The sequence below is a fragment of the Columba livia genome, chromosome 3 (genome assembly GCF_036013475.1).
Source record: "Columba livia isolate bColLiv1 breed racing homer chromosome 3, bColLiv1.pat.W.v2, whole genome shotgun sequence".
NCBI classification, from domain to species: Eukaryota; Metazoa; Chordata; class Aves; order Columbiformes; family Columbidae; genus Columba; species Columba livia.
This window is the reverse complement of record NC_088604.1, coordinates 63,989,078-64,008,446: the sequence shown is the minus strand read 5'-3', so window position 1 is coordinate 64,008,446 and position 19,369 is coordinate 63,989,078. Positions and strand designations below refer to the sequence as shown.

The 19,369-nt window shown below is 39.5% G+C and overlaps 1 protein-coding gene across 12 annotated transcripts in view; it reads left to right on the top strand.

Annotated features, from left to right (window-relative positions):
• Positions 1-19,369, top strand: part of TULP4 (TUB like protein 4) — a 155,291-nt gene that overhangs the window by 100,054 nt on the left and 35,868 nt on the right. For all 12 annotated transcript variants that reach the window (XM_065057291.1, XM_065057279.1, XM_065057282.1 and 9 more), the window contains one exon: positions 16,958-17,138. In XM_065057291.1, coding sequence (XP_064913363.1) covers positions 16,958-17,138 — 181 coding nt within the window. The remainder of the gene's footprint in view (positions 1-16,957; positions 17,139-19,369) is intronic.

The window sequence follows — 19,369 nt, the reverse complement described above, 5'->3', positions numbered from 1 at the left end:
GCATTTGAGCAGAGATACAGCCTAGACTAGTAAACATCTGACTGTTTATTTCTGTATACACCTGTCCAGTCTGCACTTGCTGCAAAAACGGTTCCAGTGACAGATATGGTTATGTTTGCCTTCACATGAGCAAATGGATCCCAACTGACTGAGTGACTCTCAGCCTTATGCAAACAACATAATTTAAAAGAAGGCCATTTTTCCAAAGCCAGTTAAAAAATATTCTTTGCTGGTTTTCTAATGAAGCATATGATATTGGTTTCATCACCATTTATAGCAGGGCTTGAGCTAGCCCCATACATTTTGTTTGCAGAATTTACAGCGGCTCTTTGCCGTTCACCGTTGAGCTTACTGGAATGATCTTTCTTTCCACGTGCTTGCTGTCATTATGGTTAATGTGCCTATAATATAGTACTGAAATAACTGGTGAGAGTAGAACAGTGCAAATAGAAACTGTGTTACGATCACAACTGGATTATTTTCCTTCCTTCATTTTACACTGCCATGAAAAATACAGGTTCAAGACTCAATGGACGACCAACTTCAATTTAGAATACTATAAATCCATACCAGATAGTTATTTTTGGAATTGCTAGTGGAATATAATACTACTAATAATATGCACTTCTGCATCAGCATCTAATAATTTTAGAGTGCTCTGTAAAGAATAATGAATTAATTATTTCAACACTGCTCTTTAAAGCCAGGGAGTCTAATTGCCTCGTTTTGAATCTGGGGTAATAAATAATTTACTCAAGATGAAGAGGAAAATACAAGCAGCAGAGGTAGGAGGGGAAACTAAAATCTAATAACTCTCGGTCTTATGTTTTAAACATGAGACTATCCCATTTGACTGATACTCAGTTGTTCCTGCTGTATTTGGAAATATCTTCCCTTGAGTGTTTAATTTGAGTGACTGACTGCCTTTAATTCAATTTAGCCAATATGTTTGTACTTTCTAATCTGGATGCTCCATAAGTGGTTATTGCAGAAAACAAACACTTGTTCGGTGTCCAGATAAGCACATTCAAACATAATGGCCAATTCCAGCTGGGTGAAAATCACTTGCTTGAGTTATGAGACTCTGCTGCTGACAAATTCGCCAAAATAGAGACCAGAATCAGTCAAGGGTTTGATCTTGCTCTGCAGGGTTCTCCAAACTGTGGGGTTTGCATGTTAATTGATGGTGGATCTTTGTACTGTTCTCTGGAGCTGGTGGGAAGAAGCGATGTTCTAACATGTATTTAGATGTATTTGTCTCTGGAGGCACAAGAAAGTATGATTCACTGATGTTCTGGGCAAGAGACTATGCTCAGTTCAAACTAAAAATAGCAAATTGGGGGGAAGGACGTTGCATATATTACACACAAATAAGCACATACAGAAACGAATACCCCTATTAGCTTATCTCATCTAATTTATCTCCTGATTTGTATTTGTGCAAATGAGAACAGAATATTATTTAGTCTAGAGTAGCTTCAGCATCTTCTCTATTGCCTAAAGCAATCTATTTGTCAATGCAGTGAGTGAAAGATAAATGTCAAAATTTAAATTTATATTTTCATACTATTCTCTTTGTCACCCCTGTGGCACTATGAACATTGCTAGTGAAAGTATTCCTGGAAAACGTTACACTCTATGGTCCGATGACCTTTAATCCAGTTAACTTGGAAAGTTAAATTTCCAAGGGGAACGTATTGTTCAGCATCAGTTTTCTATGGTCCTGATAAAAATTTGCCTAGTATAGCTTGTCTGTTCACTTACTCTTCTGTTGTCTTTCTGCTTCAGCCCTCTGCTGCATGCATCCTCCTCTTCAAGTCTCATTTTCCATGTTTTTTTTCCCATCTGTCTATTCAACACCAGTGGCCTTGTCACCTCCGTCACTCTTCGCCACAGCTCTGTGGCAACCCTGCAAGGGGAGGGTTATTTCCTACCACCGTCTTTCTGTTGGAGGCAAGAAAAGGTTAGAGCTCCAGTATTGCCAACCATCTTCTTGCTTGACAGAGCCTGTGTGGCCTCTGGGTTTGTGTCCTTGCTGTGCTTTGACACAGGCTTGTAAAGAAAACACCCAAGGTAGTGGCTGATGCCACCTGTGGTTGAAATTCTGTAGTTAATGATTCCTCAAGTCTTTTGAGACCCTAGACATGGGATGAGAGCTAGAGAGATGGCCAGTCCTGCTGAAACTGAGTGTGTATGGTTGTTTCTTTTAACTGATTTGGTACATACTTTGCCCTGAGGAAGTTATTGGCTGATTTAATTAATACTGGTGCAACTGTTCCGTGTTTTCTTTTAGGAAGAGAGTGGTATCATTCTTCTGTGGCTCTGTAGTTTTCCAGGATTTCATGCGCTATCCTTGTCTGTGGGGGCCAGACTTACTGTGAGTCATAGGACAGTTGATACAATCTGACTGCAACACTTTCTTTCTCAGCATCGTATGTTGTCAGGTGATCATCTTGTTAAGGTCATTGGCAGATTTTTACTGTGTTTCGCGCCCAGGTCTTGAGTCTGGACTTTGAGCTATGAGCTTCTTCAGCTAATTCAGTAGATAGGCCTTTTGACTGTGATTCTGCATGCTTATTGTAGAAGACTAGAAGTTGATTTTTCTCATTTCATTGTGTGTCTGTAGTCCTGCTCCTGTGGAGGGATTTAGGTGCTTCCTGCTCGTGTGCATTGTAACCAGAATAGGGAGACTTTACAGGAGTGGATCTTCTGTATCTCCAGCAGAGTGCCACACTTGGGTTAGACTCAGATGGATGGGATCACTCAGGAGTGTGACCTTCCTTTCACTGGTTTGAAATGTGGTTGGTTTTTTTTCTTTCAGGAATGTGAGAGGCTGCAGTAAAGCCTACTTCATCAGGGTCATGTGGAGTATTTTTCTGGTGAGAAGGCTCATCTAGGATCATCTAGGGACAAAATTATATTTGAAATGAAAAGTAAATTTGAAATATCAGAGAATGCTGTACCCTGTCTTGTGACAGTTCTGTGGTGTTGTACCACACTTGGCTGCAAAGCGGGAGTGTACATACCAAGTAGATTGAATGACTTCCCAAGTGCAAAGAACTTGAGTTTTGTCTAGCCAAAGGGTTTATTTATAATTATAGAAGCATGTCAATAAGTAATTGAGGATTTTTCCTGAGCTGACAAGTCATATAAAAGATCCTTCCAGTGCTTCATCTCCTTTCCTGTGTGCTTGCTCAGCTCCTGGTGACATTTTTCTATCAACTTCTGCTGCCCTTGGGGCATTCTTTCCTTCTCCCAGATTTTACCAATTAAAGAGGCTTATTATCTCTGTTCACAGTGACAGAAAGGCACAGTGAGAACTGTAAAAGAGTCTGATTCACTTCTTGTTTATAGCAATATATTGTATCCCTGTGAACTTCACTGGGATTGTTTCTGGTTTTTACCTCCTTTTTCATGTTGCAAGCTTTTACTTGTTGAAGTTGAGGGACTGGCCAAGATTCTCTTTGTCCTGGGCATGTGTGAAATTGGCCAGTGTGTTTTCTTCTGTTTGCTTTGAAAATAGATATACAAGCAGTTAGCTAATTTGATTAGCATCCTGTGGGGTACAGCCTTAACTATTCTGCATGGTCTCATTGCAACACACCATGCATTAGTATTAACAATGTGTAAATGCAGGTCTGAGTTTCAGCCTGTTCTGCATCTACTTATATCAAACTCTGCTCTCTGTAGAGGAGAAAAGCAGCACAGCGTTAGGAACAGATACTGTGGTGCAGGAGGTCTGTATGTTGGGTTGTTTCTTGTTTTTGTTTGTTTGTTGCGGGTTTGTTTTGTTGTTGTTTTGTCATTTGCAGTAGCTGTGCAGGAAGGCAGTCTCTGCTCTGTTAGTCACTCCTGTACCCAGCACTTGACATCCCTACTCCCATGGCAACCACAGGCGCTTTAGCATCTTTTTCTCTGACAGGCATGAGGCAGGGGCAGGCTTCAGCTTCTTCGCCTTGCTTGCAGCACCCCGCTCGCTTGCAGCCCTTCAGGGTAGAGCCTGGGCTGCAGAAAGGAGCTTCATGTGAAGGAGGGGATGCACACAACTCTGGGTGCAGCAGTGTAGTCGGGTGGGATCTCCGTGCTAATACAGTGCTTGGTGTCTCACATGCCCCTGGCAGGCCCAGCGCCATGCTGTGCCAAGCAACTGCCATGCCGTAGGAGCTACGGCAGGGTTCTCACCAGCAGGTAGGAGCTAATTCTTAATAACAAGAAGCACTGTCGAATGGTTACTGGTGAGACCAGGTGTTTCATGAACTTGCCTCTCAGGCTCCTTGGTTTTGGTGTGGCGTTAGTCCCTGGCAGTAGTTTTAGCTGATAAATCTATTACAGTACAGTCTGCTTTTGGATCATCCCATTTTCATCTGTGGGCTATGATTTGCAGTTGCTACCACCTTTGCAAGGAAATTGTTGTTCTGAACAACTTCTAAGCTGAAAATAGGGATAGTAGCCTTACCTAACTTCCAGAGCATGGGTTAAAGATAAGGAATTTATAAGGGCTTGAAAATGTTGCTTCTGTTTGGGCCGTGATGTCTTCTTCTCAGCTACATCTTCTTTTGTCTGCTGCTCTGGAATGAAGAGTTTGGGCTTCCTTTCACGCTACCTTTTTGGTTTTAGTCAGGTGCTGTGGCGCACGTCTGATTCAGACAGGCCTTGCTATTGCAAGAGTCACACTGATCAAGTTTAATTATGCTCAGACATCTAGCTGTGTGGAAAAAAAAAATCTTGAAGGCAGACTTCTAATGAGTTGATGGAATAATGAAGGGAGCTACAAACAGGAAACCAGAGCAGAATAGGGAAGGCAAATATTTACCTTAATTATTATGAATGAAGGTAAGGAAGGACAAAATGAAAAAAAATACAGTCTGAAAAATTTGAAAGTGTAAGCCATGATTTTGGTCTTTATTAGAATACTTCTTGTCTCTATCAAGGATCTTTACAGCTTTGTGTAAAGGAGCCTTTAAAATCACAGGGAATATCTACGTTTTTGTGTCCTAACATATAAAAATACATCCTTTCCCCCATCAATTCTGGATGCAGAGACTATCAAATGACCTTACATGTATGTTTACAATAACCAGGACCACTCAGAATTGAATGGTAAGATACAGTCTTCAGGGAAGAACTGACAGACTCACGTTCATTGGTGGATGAATTACTCAAATTACTGGGGAAAATGGCTAGAGGCTTTTTATAGCATTGAAAAAGTGTCATTAATTAGCTAGACGGTTTATTCAAGCCACAAGGACTCCAGACAATGGTTAGATCGCATATAAGGATTTTAACATTGCATGCTGCATAATTGAGCAGTACCACGAAAATGCAAAAAGAGGACATGAGAAGGAGACTACAGTTGTCTTTCAGGATAAATCCGCTTGTTATATAAAACAAACAGACAAACAAAATGCGCCACAGCTTAATTGTCTTTAATATTTTGGACTATTTTTAGAAGTGTTTCAAACCTTTTGGGCAGATATGCTATTAAAATTAATGATCTCTGCTTGCTTGTGCTAAGAGTTCTGTGTTTACTATCCTATTGCATCCTTTTATAGGCAAAATATGTGGGGTTTTTATATATACTTAAAATGTTTAAATGTTTTTTGCAGAGACTTTGTATTCTGGTTTTATATATTTATACGTGCTTGAACACAGTAACACTTTGGTTTTGTTCTTTGTTTGGTGACTTGATTTTTATGATGCCACATAATAGTTTCAGACAGATTTTGTGTGGAAAAAGTAATGTCATTTTTAAGTGCTAGTTAGCCTTTCTTTCTCCCATCTCTTTTTATTGTGTTGTTTTAAAGCTGCATTATGCAGCTATTTCTGAAATAATAGATTCATTTTTTTTCTCCCAGTGTCTATGCATAGTTTTATCGGCATTGTCTTTCCTTTTTTTTTTTAGAATTGTCTTTTCCTCTTTGCCTTTTTGTCTCAAGTAAGTTTTCATGCATCATTCTGCTGAGAATATAGCTTCCAAAAAGAAGAAAGAAAAAGAGTTAAATAGCTTGGTGCATTGTGCCTTTTCTTAGCTGTGCTCTCCTTTTCTCCCTAGTATTGAGCGGCTCCACCACAGATTCAGTACTCAGCTGAAGACTTTATAGGCTCTGCCTTGAGTTTTGGGGAGGGTAGAGAACAAGGATATTCTCCCTGGAGCCCCTGAGGTTCATCTGCATCTTCAGGAGCCATGGCATTTCTCTGTGGGTTGATTCCAAGCAAGGTTTTTCCTGCCAGAAACCCTAGTCAATACTACACAGTTATTGAGTGCATAATTGAAGGAGCAGAGCAACAAGGTGATGCTTCAATGTGCTTTTGTCTTCCCACTCGCTTCATCTGTGCCTTGCCTAATCTTTCCCTTGATGCTCTTCATCCAGCCTGTAGTGGCAAGACACTGAGAGAGCTGATGAGATGGTGCCATTTGTTCTTGTCATGAGGGCTGTAACATGGGGGATGTTTATGTGCTGACAGCAGCGTAGCTCATGTTTTCTCAGTAGCTCCTGCAATGTTTCATGTCAACAGTATTTCAGATGAGTCTTGCAAATAATTTTTCCCTCAATGACTCTGTCTGAGAGGAGGAATACAACCGGTTTAGTGTTTTGCTCATCCTTGTAGACAGGGTATCTGATGTTTGATACGGCAAAAAGTGAATGGCTGAATTGATATCTGTATCCTCTTGAATACACAGTGTGCTAGAACCTACAGATCACCTTCAACAGTGTATCTTGTAACTCCTTACCTTGATCTGACATGACCCTCAGACAGGATGCAATATTCTTGTTTTAGTTAACCAGTATCTGGGGTTTGTTAAGCTCTGTACACTCGACCATGTCTTCCCCTCCCTCAGGAAAGGAAGGAGGTCAATGGCAGTGACAAACCCAAGATGGAGGGAGAGCTAAAGACTCATTGTGCTATTCAGTGAATGTGTCCACTTAGCAGTGTTATACCCAGTACTGTTTTGCATTTTTGGAGAATCGGTGTTGGAGCCAGCAAAGTAGAGATGAGCAGAAACAGAAATACAGCCAGTCTTTATGTGGGAAGTGTCAGGAAGCAAGAAGTCATTTGCTTCACCTCGCACCTTGCTGACACTTGTACAGAAAGATTTGCTCATATAGCTCGAGGTCTTACGTTCTTTGGAACAAGGAGTACTTATTTAAAACTGTGTTTCTGAAAAGTGCTGTGTTAGGCTTCAGCTGTAGGGGCAAATAGTAAGAACGAGGATTTGCAGCCATGTGCAAAGTAGCAGCACATACTTACACTACTTTTTAGCCAGTTCAGGGAAAAAAAGGGCACCTCCTGCAGGAAGCTGATCTCTTCCTAAGGAGAAGTCGCATGTAAGGTAGGAAAATTGCTTTAATTTCTTTATTCAGATTTTGAGTTGGTCAGGTGAGGGCATGTGAGTGGAACTGAAATTCTTACAGAGCAGGTACTCTCCAAACTGTGAGGGGTTTTTCAGAAACAATCTGTGGTACTCCATTGCCAGAGCCATGTGGCTGAGAACACTTTGGCCCCAGGACCCCTTTGGTTCATCCAGAGCTTTGTGGTCTTTTCAGTTCAAAAGAAATGTAGCTGCCAGAGTTCTTAATTTAAACTTTATTATCACTGGGACTTGATCCATCAATATTTTGGAAGTTACTTAGAAGACCAAGAGCCAAATGGGGTCTTGAACTTGAGTCAGATGTGTTCAAGCTTGTGAATAGTCTGAAATCTTGGTGCGGGGAAAGAGGATTAAAGTGCTTGAATGTGGAGGAGAAGATTTGTGGATTTCTCCACTAGGTTTTGTCTGGGAGAGCAAGGCCAAGTTTCATAGTAAATTGGAGATGAAAGCTGATATTTTTGGCAAGTGATATCACGTGGTCTTTCCATTGATTTGACAAAAAGAGATAGTATGCCAATGGCAAGTGGGAACAGTGTCTCTTTATTCTCCAAAACCTTTCCCATGAGTGTTTCATCCTGCATGGATTCAACTTGAGCTCTCTACACTTTGTCCAGAAGCCAGTTTCTTGTCAGTATTCAGATGCTGAGAGATTGTTGGTGACTGCATCAGCTGAAAACAGATTAATCCTGCCTTGCTTTCCTTCCTTTTGGAAGGATAGTCATTCTTCTTCAGTGGTAACAGTTTATTACTCAGCCTGTCTCTGTGTTCACTCAGTTATACTTAACCTCACCTATTCTACATGTTTTCTGACCATGCTGTTATTCCTCTCTGCCAGCACCCAAGACCTAAAAGGAGAATGCACAAGTTGAGGGGCTGGCTTCCATTAGCATATAGCTTAACCTAGGGGCTTCTTGATTTTGTATTATGAAATTCAAAACAGCAAGAATCTTGCTTCTAAGCTGCTTCATAATGCATTTTCACTGGTTGTTGTGAAGCAATACCATTTTCAATTAGATTAATAAAAAGTAAAAATAAAATAAATTTTAAAAATAATAATAATTAAAAAAAAAAAAACAAACCCAAACCAACTGAACAGAAAAAACAAACAGCAGAAGTTCTCAGACTTCTAAGCTCTGAAGGAAATTTTAGCTTCAGCAGTCAACATATCTTTCAGGAAATAACTAAAACCTGGCTTGGCAACAATGCAGGAGGCTGCCAAATGTATCTGTTGACTTCTCTGTTTGATTGAGTGGTTGTTGGTAAAACTAATTCTGTTTTTTTGTCTAATAGTACCAAATAGTTGGTTTTGTTGCTATATATATTTGGATATATGTGAAGAATATGTGTTTTCGTAGACATGTGTGCACTTACCTGGCAGAGTTTAGTGAGAAAACAGAAAACTGTGCTGCTTGAAGAGTGTTCCAGAGGACTTCTGCTGTGGGAGCTCAGTGATCCAGGCTCAGAGTTGTCTCTGTGTTAAAATTTACAGAAGATGTTCTGTAGAAGGTGTTCCAGCTGCTGGCTTTTTGTTCATTTTGCATGCTACTTTGAATGAGGTTTGAAACCTGACACAAGTTAAAAAAAAACACAACTATTTTTTTAATCTACGATAAACTGAAGTATGTTTTTAATTCAGTAAACATTATGTAGAACAGCAACTCTTTTCACTTAAAAATGTAATTGTTATAGAATGCTATCTTGAAGAATATCTCAAGACTCAAGAAAGAATATAGAAATGTGTGTGCCTGGAAATAGCAAGTAGGAATTAGTCCAAGTATAATTACAGGGGCATATAATGATCAGTCTTTCTGTGATTTGCCAGAATGCTTTTGAATAACATTATCTTCAGCTGGACAATTGCTTCTGTCCCTACACGTCCGGAGTAACTGTATAGCCTGGGATCCTGGGTTTGAGACTATGTACATTTTTGACTCCTGAAACCATGTGCAAGGCCTGTATCTCACTTACAGTCTTTCATCTGTGTTATACTATTTTAGAGAGAAATAAAACCAGTGCAGTTTGAATCTCTAGGTTTTAGTATTTCAATATATATTAAATGGATCTTCAGTGTATTTACTTTGTCTTCTCTTTTGAGGGCTTTGTAACAGATATCTAGACCCTATGGATTTCATAAGAGAGAGAAGGAACAAGCCTGAAAGTAGGTAACTAAGACAGTGCAGCTTTTGAAAACATTCATGATCTCGAATGAGAATTTCACTGCTATATATATATGCAGTTAGCTAGATGTTCTGTGTATTGTCCATGTGTGGGGCTGGTAACTCCTCATGTCCAAAAAATCTTATCTGTTTTTTCAAGCATAAAGTCAGTCAGTGAAAACCTAGTGATTTCCCCCCAAGCTTGTTTGTGAATTGTGGTGATGTCTCTTTTTGTGTCAGTTCAAGAAATAATTTTACAGTGGTTGAATTTTTAATGGAAATAAAAAGTATTCAGCAGGAGAGCAGCCGTCTCCCTCTCTTGTTCTCTCCCTTTCTCTCTGCATTTTGAGGTAAAAAGAAGGAAAGCCAGAATTATCACACTGAGAAAAAGCAAACTTTCACTTTTTAATGTATCCTAAGAGGCAGCTGCTGCACTGTCTCCTGCTCTGTGATGGAGAAACAGTAAATAGGAAGAGCACAAGGAATACAAAATGCTAATACCACAACTAAATGGACTGCAAAAGGTTGTAACTTGGCCTTTGCAAGACCAGCGTTTTTTTGTTAGGCTAATGGATAAAAATGTTTAAAGGCAATAATTTTCCAAGTATTTCCTATGTTCCTAAGCCTACCTGCATAAACAGAAGTTTGATCTGTCATTTTGTACACAGGGTGTTTCAAAAAGATGGACCTGATTTGAAATCTCTTTGAAATATCTCTGAAATTTGGTTCATCTATTTGAAACGTCCTGTATTAATCCGTTTACAGTTCAGTTAGTTTTGGATCAGCAAAATAGATGTGTCTCTATTAGTATGGTGCCATCATGGTGGCGACCGTGAAGACTGTTCCTATCATGAATACTAATGTTTGTCCAGAAACCTAAATCAGAACTGATTCAGCTTCCTTAAACTGCTCACCATTTTCTGACAGTGCAAATGTCAGTGTTTATCAGTGTTTTTGTAGAACATAATTTCTGAAGTACAGTGCTGACATTTTCCTTTGGGGCAGTATGAGGAGAGAAGACTGAAGGAAAAAACAACTTTGAAAAGGGGAATGTCAGGGAAACAACAACATTGGATGAGGCAGCTGCAAATGCAGAGGTATGCAGGGTGAGCTGTTAGTGGTGTCATTCATACAGGAAGGTGTGTGCTCCAAATAGAAAAGGAACCAGAAAGGCAAACAGTAAAAGAAAATGCTGAAAGGGCAAGGTTTGCAAAGTAGGTAGGTGGAAGAGGAATTCTCCAGACTTTGGAAACACAGCCCTGGAGAATGTTAAAATACAAAAGCATAAGTTTTTGTGATGTCATTGGTGGTTTACTTGGTCACAAGATGCTGATGAGATTTCTGCCCTGGATTACTGCTTCGCTATTGAGAGAATCCTCACTGAGCCTGAGGGGTCCTGGAACACGTTACTTTGAAATGCAGCAAGTCCCTCTGTCTGGTACATCCAAAGATTATGAAGGATCTTCACCATGAACTAACTTAGCTGCTAGCAGAAATAATCACAACTCTGTTATAAGTCTTGAGGGGCAGCACTATTTTCCTGCAATACATTTAGAAAAGGTTTTAAGAACATCCAAGAAATGTGCAAGTAGTGTTTACATCTGCACCTTGCAACTGGGTAAAGAAAAAATTGAACACAGAATCACAAAAACACCTGTAAACTGGTCTGAAAGGACCCAGGTAGGGTGTTTCTTCCAGAGGGAATGTCTCTCAGAAGTTTAGGCATGTGTCATTAAAAATGATGGCTCGAAAAAAAAATAGCTGAAATTGTGTATTTAATTCTGAAAAAGTCAAGAATTCCAATGCAAACAGGCCCCCTTTGTTTCCTGACAGAAATACCTGCATGTGTGCTTTGACATAGTGGGGATATATCCTTTGCATGAATTATTTGGCAGGTGTAGAAACCCCAGCGAATTACACCACCACATATTTTACTTACTGTGTTTGGATGACTTAGCAGTAGGAAGAGAAGAACTGGCCAAGAATTAGTCTGCAAAGAGGAAGACTAAGTAGTCAGTTTGCATTATCAAAATGGGAAGAGCAGATTTGCCTTAATGTCACGCTGTGTATCTTACATTATTTTTTATTTAAAATACTTGCTGTTTTTTTACAATACTAACTCTTGTGAGACAGCAAGACTCACAGATTACATACAGTTATTTGCATTACTTAGGGCTGTAGAAGGCTTGAAAATTTCAAGTCCAATAGAGCTCAGTTTGCTGGACTGCTCCAGTAAGTGACTTCTAGGACACACATAACCCTTTGCCTTTTTCTAATGTCATCAGTCACTTCCTGGAAGAACTTAGTGTGCTTACTTTGTCTTTCCACCTTCCACCTATCCTATAGGAGAAGGAAGAGATATAACTCAAGAAATTGCTCAGTGGACTTACCATAAAGCTGGCAACTTAGCCACAGCTGAGGGAAGATTAGACCACCTGAGTTTTCAGGACAGATGACATACATTTTCAGAACATTTCAGTGTATTAAGGAATTTAAATGCAAGCTGCTAATGCACCTTACATAGTCCAACAAAGCAAGTTCTGCCTTCCTGTGAAAATTTTGGTTTTAAAATAATCAAATTATACTAAGATGGGAGTTTACTACTTCCATTTTCAACGCTGTTTTAATTAGCTGAGTCTGTGAGTTGTTTTGCTTCCCTTGGTTATCAGATATACATTCTTTGTAAAAAGTCAAAAAGGTTCTTTTAAAAATCCTGGGCCAACATGAGTAAAGCAGATGTTTCTTTTCCAACCTCCTAGCATCACAATACTGGAATCTCTGACTTTAAAAGCGCTATCCTGAAGTAACCTCCAATGCCTTTATAGTTCTTCCAGTAGCTATAGCAAGTCCAGCTTCCAATACTTCAACTTGAGCTTCAATCAAAGGCTTGGCCGTTGCCCTGAAACAGAATGGCAGCCCCCGCTCCAAAAATGTCTTGATCAGACTTCCTAGGAGTTTTGTTTAACTAGCAACATTAGAAACCTTCAGTGTTAGGACTAAATGTCAGGAATGGAACATCTTATTTCATCAATATCTTTCTGCAACAGTATTGACTGTTCAATTTGTACAACAGAAACCTGAGACTGGAAATAATTCTCTCTTTCACCATTAATATATACATCAAGCCATCAAATACATTATTGCTGGGATTGGATTGTCCTCAGTTAGTATAGAAGTCAAAATGACTGTACGTCTGGAAAGCTGCTTTGAGAATGACAGGCTAGTATGTAGGAGTGGACAGTGGGTAGGTTCCCTGTGGATATAAGGCAGCACAGCTTCATTGACCTGGTGAAATTGTTGCCATTTATAGACTTTTCTCAGCTACTGCATATAATCAGAAGTGCTGAAATTGCGGGATTTCCCCCTTTCCTACTGGGCTAGTGTTTTCAAATTAACATAAAGCTTGAGCATTCTTACTGTTGATTAGTTCAACTTGCATACATTAAACCAAATTAAATAGCAACAAAATATATTTTGTGCAAAAATAACATCACTGTTAGTAAATTATAGTTCTCTTATGAAGTAGTGGGCCTCCTGAGCTGGACCTTCAGTGCATCAGCTCTGTGGTTGCTCTGTTGTAGGTCTGTTGATCTCAGAGCTGCCAACCCATTTTCTGCTAATGCTGTACCTGGTCCAGACTCATTACAGCATCACACCAGATCTTATGGGAATAGCGACAGTTCAGCACAACAGATCCACATATGGCAAAATCACCAAACGGGTCCAAGTTGTTCCTCTTGGACTGAGTTTTTTAGCTTCTTGCCTGTTCTAGTATTCATCTCTTCATGAAAAAATAACTTCAGAGCAAAATACTCCATCTTTAGATTACCACCTGTCTTTTAGGAATTGGTACGTTTCAGACTGAAAACTGAAGACTATCTGAAATCTTTGGCGTTTAAAGGGATTGCAATCTTGAACGATAATTTCATGGATATTAGTTTAGAAGCTGATGAAAAACCTTTTTATTTATCAAAACTAGCTTGTGAAACTCATCACAAGTTACCACAGAGGCTAAGAAGTCAGCAGATGTCAGAGAAGGCTGTTTTTCAGGTATTCAGATTTGTAAAGTTAAGTAGGAATCACCCCAAGCTTGGGTTTCTTGGAGAACCCAAATCCTTGTGTTTCAGGACTGAACCCAGCTTTCAGTTCTTGGTATGCTTACAAAACTGTGTGTGAATTATTCCAATGCTGTTTATCAGAGTTTTCCCTTCGAAGAAGACAGCATCAGGGCACTGTTGGAGACTGCTCTGCATTTGTATGACCTTTAATCAGCTACAGCTTCACGGTAGTGCAGGATTCATTATCTTTGATATGTTTTGTAAAGAAATAATGTATTTATGTTGTGTAACTGACTCACACTTTGAATGTACTGGGTGATTTTAGGTATTTTATTATCAGAAAATGCATAATTCTACAGATGCAATTCTACAAGTGGTAATGCATGTAAAACCAGTTGAAATAATGAACAGTATGAAAGGAGAGGAGATGAGACAAAAGAAGATTAGAACTAGGGGCCAAAGAAGCACTTCAAAATAAGTACTTGGTGGGGTTTTTAATTACTATGTTATCGTTTAACTTCTGTATTCAAGGGTTAACAAACCAAAAGAACTTGTTCATTACCCTTTTTCCAACATCCCTGCAGACCTCCTAGATCTGCAAATACCTGAAAATATGAATTTAGACAGCTAAAATATAGCCTTTTAATTTCTTCCGGCGTACCCTGTGGCTCAACCTTTTTTCTAAAGGTCAAAAGAGTTCTATTCATCTGACATAAGTGGCTTGAGTGTGGCATTTATAACTTGAGTAATGTTATGGATGATAACACCATTAGACATTTTTTACAGCTTCAGCAGGAACTCAGCCAGCAGGACTATCAGCCTGATAAATGCTTTCATCTTAAAGCTTGTATTGCTACAATAACCCCCAAACTTAAAGCTGCTCCTTGAAACCTATTGCCTGGCTAAAGAGATGAAGAGTGCCCTTGATATTTCTGGGTTTCTAAAGAGCTCTCTCAGGTTCCAGTGCAAGAATTAAGATGCCCACATGCAGCTGTTCTGGTCTGAATTTGAAATTACTGTAGGACTTCGCAATTTTAAATTAGTTGGGGGCATTGCTACTCAAAAGAGTTAGTTTTAGATTGATATGAGACTGAACTGCAGGTGATGAGTCCCATAAAGTGTTTCTACAGGATTTTAAGAGGCAGAACTCTTATACTGCTATTTTCAGAAGCAATAGTTTCACCTCCTCTGTCTAGATATTTTGCAGTTATAAAATTCCTGAAAGACTGGTAAAAAACTAATCTACAGAGTAGGCTGAAAGTGGTGTGAGAAGTTAGCAATGACAACCAGTAGGATTTTGGCTTTGTAGAACAAGTTTGTTCTGTAGAGATCTGACAGTGGTTATGTTCTGAACGCAGATAGTGAAAGTGGCCATGCACTGATTGTACATGTAAAACCAGTTCAAATCATGAACAGTGTGAAAGGAGATGGGATCATACAAGTGGAAGAAGAGCAGAATAAAGGGCCACAAGGGGACTGTGAGATGAACAAAGGTTAAGTCTGCTCTTTTAAATCTAAGAATAGTGATCTGAGGCTTGTAGCAAACTTTAGCCACTGTTTTAACCCAGCAGGCACAAAAATATTTGTAATATGTAATGACAACAGTTTAGGCAGCCAGATACTGTTTTTTTCATTGCTTCTGATAATGTGAAACAATTCCATGTATTTCCTTCAGATTTTGATGACTTCATTGGAGTTTCTCTGTTAAACTATTGTTCTAGTTTACAGCCTTCTGTGTTTCCCCATCATCACCTTGATCACAGAAAAAGATTTAGTCCTTATTTTTGACTAAGACTTTTTAAGCCACACTTTCTTTCTGAAACTGTCAAAACTGCAACCATGACAATTGCTTCCTAGGTGAGTGCTGTTGTCTAAGTCTGATATAGTGCACAGTTTGAATGCTGCAAGTCTGGCACAACATCTCAGAAGGAAGACAGAAATGAAGGCCTCTCACAGCAGAGGTCAAGAAGGGCTTTGAACAACAAGGGAGATCCTAAGTAGACTACAACTAATCAGCTTGGAAAAGAGATGATAAAGGGATTAGGTAATAGAGATCTGTAAAATTGTGACCAATGTTAAGAATGTAAATAGGGAACAATTATTCTGTATTTATTTTCAGTGTTAAGAGGTAAAGGTTACCAAGTGAAATTATCAATTGTCAAAGAAGAAGCAGTATTTTTTGCTGGAAGCTACATGAGTATGCGGAGCAGGTGCCTGGTTAGTGCATCCTGATCTCTTACTCTTCCCCAAACACTTGACCACTGTTAGAGATAAGGTATAAGACTAGATTAATTTTTGATCTGAGCATATAATTATTAGAATCTTAAGTTTAAATGCACCAATAGTAAGTGGTAGACTGAAGGGCAGGTATAGGATTTGACCTTCCTTTTAGCTTCAGCTTTAATGCTGGCTAGTTTTCAAGTTTATGAGTGCCTTTAAACTTGCTTTAAAACATTATTTGCCTCATATGGAGTTACATGATAGACGCAGCAGCCTTGGCTAATGCATTTATTGTTTTATGGATTTATTAATCCTTATTACCTGATGTTTTTATAAAATTAATCACATATGCAGGATCCTAACTTGCTTAAAGCCTCAAGACAGAAAATGCTTATAAAAAAAGAAAGAGTAGGTTCCAGTCAGTCTGACTTCAGTCAGCGTGCATTGGCTATGGGGCAGTTTAGGGGCAAGAAAAAATAATTGTGTTATCCATTTGTGTTTGAAATGGTGGGTAGAAGCTCTTCATCTCTTCCTGAATGTGTAACATACTGCCTTCCTCTTGGGCTATAATAATGTACTTCCAGTTGACTGATCATGTTGCTCTTTGCCTCTGATTTTGGGAGACCTTCTCCCACCTTCTCTCAGCTCATCAACTGAATAACCTGTCCTTCTCTATTCAACTTTATATTTCTCTCAAGCTGTTTGAAATTGCTAAGACCTCATTTTTATCAGCTGTGCCTTTTGATATTGGTATGACTGATACATACCTTGGTTTCTGCCACCCATTTGAAAAGTTTCTGTATAATCCAAGAGTACTGCAGAATCTGTGGTAGCCCTTCTGGCAGCTCACTTGGGTGATAGTAATGGCCAAGTTAAAATAAAGTGTAATGGCTTATTTTAAACGGAACAAAATGCACCACACTGTGAAACATGACTTGCTCACAGATTTCAGGAACTTAGCTTGTAGACCCTGGTGCTTTGACTTCGTTCTTCATATACATCTGTGATTGTGGTATGCTGTTGTGGTACCGTTTCACATCCCTGACTGCTTTGCTTTCAATTAATTTCCAGTGTAGCTAGGTTAGATACAAGATGCCTTTGAAGGAGTGGCTGAGGTTTGGTGAGACTGAGGGCTGTTCTGTTATTTTCAGGTACTGTTTGGCACTGCTGATGGACAGGTTATTGTCATGGACTGCCATGGCCGAATGCTGGCCCACGTGCTCCTTCATGAGTCAGATGGGATCCTCAGCATGTCCTGGAACTACCCCAGCTTCCTGGTGGAGGACAGCAGCGAGAGTGACACGGACTCTGACGACTATTCCCCACCACAAGGTAGTAGTGCGTGCATGTCCTTCCACCACAGGTTTGCAGGTGCTCATGAAGGTATCTCAAACACCAGGGAGTGGTCATGCTGTACTGAAGCAGCAGGATGTCCATGTTTTCAAGCTGATAGAAGCTAAAAGTTGGTGAGTTCCTGTGCAGATGCTGTGGGGGTTGCAGCAAAGGGCTGCTATGGGGGAGTGGGTTCACTCCCAGCTCTACCACCAGGCCAGCCTGGCTGTGTGGCTTGCTACAGGCCACACCTTGTATGTGCTGCTCTGCCTCTTTTTGCATAAATGAGATAACAACACAAAGCACAAAGTTTTTAGTGAGGGTGAAAAACACTAGATAGGGGCATATCAGGTTTCACTGATAAGCAGATGTGACATACTGCAGTGGTCCATATGTGTGGAGGCAGCCAGAGAGCAGCCACTGAAGTTAATGCATTATTACATAGATTAGTGTGAAAAGACATCAGTACTAGATATAGCAGAAAGTACATCTTTAGTTTTAAAGAAATCCTGTGAAGCAGAGATAATGCTTATCATCGTAGTCCCATTCCTTGATAGTCCTGGCATAAAGAGCTCAATAAATTCCATAGAAGGATTGGAAATGAAAATATTTCTTGCAATTACACAGGGTAGAAGAAGGGTGACTGGAGCTGTCTGGAGTTAATAATTCCCATGTTTCAGGGCACATTGCCAGTTTGAGGGTCAGGAAGAAATCCTTCTCTCCCCTTAAGTATAAATATAACTCAATGGGTGGAATGTTTTTGTTTTAATCTCTTTGGAAATCAATAGCAAAGACCTAGGGGGGGCCTAAATTAAGGACTAATATAACAGTGATTGTACAGTGACAAATTTAAATACATAATAGCTAGAAATATTATGAATCTGCATCTCAGATCTGAACCACGGAACTGAGGACTCTTGCAGTTTTAGTTCTAGTTTGGACTCAGTCAAAAAATCTGCTTTTTTCAAAATCACATGTGTATGTGTCAATATAATAAGCATATGTATTTAAAAAGTAATGATAGAAGATAATGTGATCATCTATTAAAACGTTAGCGTTTTTTGAAGTGAGTTTTATTTTGGCTTTCATGCCTCACTTTTGCTACTGGGTGAGATTTCTTGCCTTAGAATATTTTCAAATTTCCTAGTAAGTTTCTAAAGCAAGACAGGAACAACACTAAATTGTTTTTTTAATTGCTTTTAAAAAATACTGAGATTCCAGTTGGAGGATGGTGAAGCTGGAAAGTACACAGATAAGAACTTAAATGATCCAAATGTGCTGGCTTTTTCTGAGTCAGTCGGAGAGGTGGGTGGACTCATTACAAGCCTACAAGTCTAATTTAATGATTACCCAAACATGATATGTTTTCTTTAGAGCAGATGCAGCATAAACCTCTCAAAGGTGACAAACCTTTGACTCACACAGATGTGTGGGAAGTCTTGGAAGTTTGATGGGTTTTTCTTATCAAATTATATACACACGGAGATGGTAATTACTAGACTTCTTTCTCCAAAGTGCTTTTTGATCAGCTTTTTTGCAAGTTCAGGAAGCAATACCACTCTGAACTGGCTGTGCTGTTTTTGTTGACTGAAAAGTTGCTGGCTGGGCCTTGAGAGGTGCTTTATCAGTGGCATCCCCTGTCAGAACTTGTAAACAAGAAGAGTTAAACAGCGAGTGCTACAGATGGTGATATTGGTCATTAAGTAATTGAACAAGGGAATTTCAGTGAATACTGAAAATCAAGCCCAGAGGGGCAGAGATTTTGTAGAAATGGTTTTAGAGCCGTGTTTCCATTTGGGCTCATCTGTACCTTTGAGTGCACCAGTGCACTCCTGGTATGCAGAATGGCAGCTAACTTTTCATGCTGCTGCCTAGCTCTTAACATTTAGAATACAGTAATTTGTGAAAGGTCAGTGTGTTCCCTTGAAGTTCTTACAACGTCTCTATGTGGCTTCAGGAAGAGTCTCTAGCACTTACCCAAGCAGGAAGTGTATCTAACAAATAGCTTTTAATGTGATTATAGTGTTTATTAAACTGGTTTTGAACTTGAGTCCCAAGGAAGCCTTCCAAAACATTGGTTTTCAATTTGTGGAGACTTTGGGGAGTTGACAATGGAGTAAGATTGAAAACCACCACTGTCATAAATCACTCTGAATATACTGCAGTAAAAAATTCACAAAGTAAAAACATTGGGGTTTCACAGAAGCAGACAAACCAACTACCTAAACCTG